We start from the raw sequence: 4,587 nt of genomic DNA on the forward strand, positions 1-4,587 counted from the left end.
AAAAGAATACTACATGTTGAAATTTGGGGGGAATTCCTAATACTGCAGAGAGAAGCAAAGTATAAGGTATTGTACTGGAACCTAGGGTGGCTATCCATGACACACGACACAAAATAAAATTGGCACGAAATTGAAATTTGTATTCGTGTTTGTGTTGTATGCAAAAAACACATCATGTCATGTTGTGTTCATGTCCAAGATTCAACAAGAAATTGACACAATATTAACATATGTTTGTCGTGTTGTGTTCTGCAGATTAATTTTGAATTTAAATAAACTAAAAGTTTATGTTATATTATTATCTTTTTGATGTTGGTCGTTTTTATCGAGTTTTAGTTGAGTCGTTTTCTTGTTAGTAAAACAAAACACAATATGGTGTTGTATCACGTTCGTATCATATAAAAATTGTTGTCCTGTCGTGTCGTGGCATCTGAAAACACAACATGAATGCCCGATTTGCTGCCCCTACCAGTTACCTGGTTCAATTCGGGAAAGTAGATTTACTTTGAACGTAGGGGTGAAATTGGTTCCAGACAGGTACTGAACCGAAAGATACCGATTTTTTAGGGTAATTTCTAGGACCAAATATTGAACCACAGTATAGGATACAGTATTGGTACCGATTCCGTTTGCGAAAAAGGTCAAGATTTTCACCCTTATGACTAGTGGTCTATTCCTCTAAATATAATACACCAACACTAGTTACCCAAACATGATGTTGAGATAAAGTAATTAACACTAAATTTGGTGTTGGGATTGAGGTGCCGTTATATATAGCTGACATCCACGGATTTCAAACTCGTAACTTTTAGAGTAAATTACAGGTTTGATCCCGCAACTTTGGTGTCATAACACCTTTGGTCCAACTATCGCAATTGTTGCAGAAATGGTCCCTATGATGGAAAAAAAATAATGTTACGGAAGCTGAACGAGAAGCTACTATGAAAGTTGGGTATTTGACAGAAGAGGCTGAGAAGAGTGATAGAAAACTCATGATCTATTTTTTATTTATAAACAAGCTTCAAAGTTCAAAGTTCAAACCATTTAAACAAACCCATACAACTTTTTTTTTTTTTATAAACATGTTGAAACTTTACCATATATCTTGAGAAAGAGGATATACGGCAATGCATGTTAAGAGAGGGAGAGGTGCATTTTGAGGGCAAAAATGACAGTTTTACCCTCATGTGCACAGCACATGAGATGGTCTTAACGGTGGAAGGGAAACAGAGTGAATAGGGAGGAACCAAACTGCTAATTTAGTTTGAAATAAAATTAGGATCATTTCAGCAACAATCGCTATAGTTGGACCAAAGGTGTTGTGAACACCAAAGTTTTGGGATCAAATATGTAATTTACTCTAACTTTTATATTATCTTAAACAAATCCCAACCATTCCATGCCCAAAAAGCATTTTCCAGCAATACTTATTTACACAAAATCGAAAAAAAAAAAAAAAAAAACGAAATCAAGAAACACTAATTACCAGCTTTTTTTGCTGGTTCATTTTCATGCAAGTTCCATCCTTGCTTCAAAAGGCTTATACCACCTCCTTTTGACAAATAGGACAATTCTGAAAAATATTTAACAGCTTCAGTTAAAAGCAAAGAAAGATGTCTAAGAAAACTAATTGCAATCAACAACACTAGCAAATGTTACCTTCTTGAGCTTCAGCCATTCGCTGATGCATTTACTATGATACTGATGAGAACAAGGCAACGATATCATGCGTTTCCCGAATTTGAAATTCTCTTGACATATCACACAACTAAAAAAAGAAACAGATTTCACATACTCTATATAAGTAATGAACAAAACTATTTAAATTTTAAAGGGTAGTTGTGGTCTTTTAAATATAAAATCAAAAGTTAAAACTAAAACTTTGAAAGAAATTTCAAGATCTATTTTTTACCTTTCTTCCTTGTTCTTTGAGAACATTCCGGATGTGTAGATGTAGTTTGGTAAGAGTGAAAGGCGCTCTGCGGATAGTCCTATGTTTTCAACACCAATGGTTTCACTAAGGTTTAGTAATTCCTACACGACGATTTAAAAAATCAATTCCATTTTGAAGTTGATAAATGTTTTTGAAAAAAAAATTATTCTACCAGCAACCTCTGAGCTGGCCCACACCCCTGTCCCATAAAGCATCATGTGAGATGTAAGTCAGGTATTTGCAGTCTGAAACAATCATTGTACCTCATATCGCATATTATCAGGGTCAATGTCATCTTGGCTTGAATCTGGACTGGATACCTGTGTCTGTTCATTGATCATAGAAATATAAGAGTTATATAAAAAATGGGTTGAGATAAAGATCTAACAACAAAATAACAAGTATTAATACCGAAGGACTTTCTGTGACACCACTTGCTCTGCCACTGAATTCGGTTATCATGAACTCATCATATTCCTCCCCAAATTCTTGTAAGGATCTAGCATAAGCTTCATCAGTGACTTCTTGTGAGTTAACAATTTCATGCACTGAGGATTCACCATCATCTTCGTCTTCATCTGCATCTTCATCCTCATCCTCATCCTCATCCTCATCCTCATCCTCATCTTCTTCCTCATCCTCTGAAGAACAACTCGAGTGCTCATCATCTGTAGCCACAACCCTGTTCCTACCAGATTCTTGATATGATTGATAAACGCTTGCCTGTTGCATACATAAGGATCAAAGCGCTTTTTTTTTTCTAAAAAAATAATAAAATTGAAAAGGGTATAATCTTGATTTTAAATTTACCTGTTGCAAGATAGCTTCTTCAAAACTAACACCTTCTACTTCTGACAAAAACTCTCTCAAATCCTCGGGAATATCAGCTGGCAAACTGCCATTTAGATGATGATTATGCACTTCTATCTCTCTACTCATGGATGTGATGGTTTATGATCCGCCCTCTGCTTTCTAATTCAAAAACTAATTATAAAACCTTTTTGTGTTGCCGAATTTTCAGTATTATTCATTTATTTGTGTACTTCATTTTTGTAGTTATAAATTGTGTGGTTTATTACGATAAGGGGAATAGCGTAGACACGTGAGACATATTTTGAGTATGACTAGATTTGGGGCCATGAATAGGGTTTTTCTCTATTTGTACTTTAGTAAAAGTTTCGACATCAAAATTTAAAAACCCAACGGCAATCCATACAGATTTAGCCTGCCATTAATGATTCACCCCTAATTTCTCTTGTTGGGTTTATTGATTTTTGGATTTGGGACCTTACATGACAACATCAAAGTAGGATCAACTGATATCTTCAAGATGACCAGAAAAGGAAAGAGATGTATCTAGAATAACTTGCAATTGATAACAGATAAAAGAGCCCCAAACAACAACAATTTTAAGCATTAACAAACTGGGGTTCTTAAGAATCTTATTAGAGATCAAAATCCCAATTATGGGTTTGTTGATTTTGGGAGTATTGTTACAGATTGTTATAGAATTCAAGAAACCAAGATGTTATAGAAGAATTACCTTTGATGGTGTTGATGGGTAAAGATGAAGAACACAGCCACTAAACTTCGTAACTTTCACAACAAAATGAGAGTGAGAGAGGAAATAAAAGACGAAAGTGTTGGAGAAGGTGACGTGATCGAACCATACGCGACTATTGACTATAGTGAGCGTTCTGAGTCCACTCTTTAAAGTTTAAACGTTTGGGAACGGATTCTAATATTCTTTTTCTTGACAAAATTACGCAAATGGTACCCGTGGTTTACAAAAGAGACCACATATGGTTTTTATGGAAATTTTGTTGTATTGATGGTAATTTATTATTTCATCCTTTTTTTCCCCTTCGTTTCTTCCCGATCGAGAAAACCACAGCGACCTCACAAACGCTCCTCCTCTTAAAATAAATAAATAAATAAATAAATAAATAAACGAAGGGGATTCTCGTAAATTGGAAGCAACTTCTGCTCACTCTCCCCGATCGCCTTCGTCCGATTGTAACCTATGCTTCCCCGTCGTCAATCGCCATCCATGGAAATCCTTCCGATTGATAGATAAGAAACGTTGGCATCTGTCTCATCAATTCTTCCAAAAAGGTCCGTTTTTGTTTCTCCAACGAAGATCATCATGACCTTGATTTGTCTTTCTTCTGATATATTTCAGTTAAAATCAAGTGCACACGATTTTCGATTGATTGGAATGATAATTGTATGCAGATTTTTTTGTATGCTGTTGTTCTTTGTACAAAGTATTTGAGTTTTAAATGATATTTACTGAAGTTTGTAACTTCTTTTCAAACTGGATGCTGGTTATAGTTTTCTTAATGTAAACGTTATGTTTGAATTCATAAACAACTTAGAAGTTCTGTGGAACAGTTTTACAATGTACTTTACTTTTTTTAGGGACTTTAGTAATTAGTACCCACTAACTGTTGACAAAATGTCACAAAGAAACCTAGCGTTCCTTTGTTTTTTTTGGGCTGGTTTAATTCATTTAAATAAAGTTTTTTGGGTTTTGGATGTTTTGGTTGAGATTTTAGTAACTTTTTTTAACAATATTTCACTGAATTGAAATTTAATTATATCTGAGAGACTAATCATTTGATGTGACACTTGTTTCATGTGTATCATGTTAC

The 4,587-nt window shown here is 34.6% G+C and overlaps 1 protein-coding gene across 3 annotated transcripts; it reads right to left on the reverse strand.

The window, feature by feature from the left end:
* Positions 1–791: 791 nt before the first annotated feature.
* Positions 792–3,643, reverse strand: LOC145161601 (E3 ubiquitin ligase BIG BROTHER-related-like). 3 transcript variants are annotated; one of them, XR_013738551.1, is made up of 8 exons: positions 3,477–3,642; positions 2,744–2,905; positions 2,345–2,656; positions 2,197–2,259; positions 1,913–2,034; positions 1,660–1,768; positions 1,487–1,573; positions 792–893 (listed from the first exon to the last, which is right to left on the reverse strand). XR_013738551.1 is itself a non-coding variant. In XM_079081157.1 (7 exons), the coding sequence occupies exons 2-7, from the start codon at positions 2,870–2,872 to the stop codon at positions 1,541–1,543; spliced, it is 768 nt and encodes a 255-aa protein (XP_078937283.1). In that variant the 5' UTR covers positions 2,873–2,898; positions 3,477–3,643; the 3' UTR covers positions 792–1,540. The 3 variants fall into 3 exon arrangements, 2 of the variants coding, with proteins under 2 accessions (XP_078937283.1, XP_078937282.1); XM_079081157.1 differs by having other exon boundaries at positions 792–1,573; positions 2,744–2,898; positions 3,477–3,643; XM_079081156.1 differs by having other exon boundaries at positions 792–1,573.
* Positions 3,644–4,587: the final 944 nt, after the last annotated feature.

This window comes from Lactuca virosa, chromosome 2 (assembly GCF_052849685.1).
Source record: "Lactuca virosa cultivar CGN04683 chromosome 2, Lactuca_virosa_CGN04683_v6, whole genome shotgun sequence".
Lineage (NCBI taxonomy): Eukaryota > Viridiplantae > Streptophyta > Magnoliopsida > Asterales > Asteraceae > Lactuca > Lactuca virosa.

Bases quoted from the DNA above. Each gene is read 5' to 3' on its own strand.
- LOC145161601 (XM_079081157.1), bottom strand. From the start codon at position 2,872: ATGAGTAGAGAGATAGAAGTGCATAATCATCATCTAAATGGCAGTTTG. The intron at 2,035-2,196 runs GTACAATGATTG...ATCGTCGTGTAG, and splicing joins CTGATAATATGCGATATGAG to GAATTACTAAACCTTAGTGA. The intron at 1,769-1,912 runs GTAAAAAATAGA...TTCTTTTTTTAG, and splicing joins TCAAAGAACAAGGAAGAAAG to TTGTGTGATATGTCAAGAGA.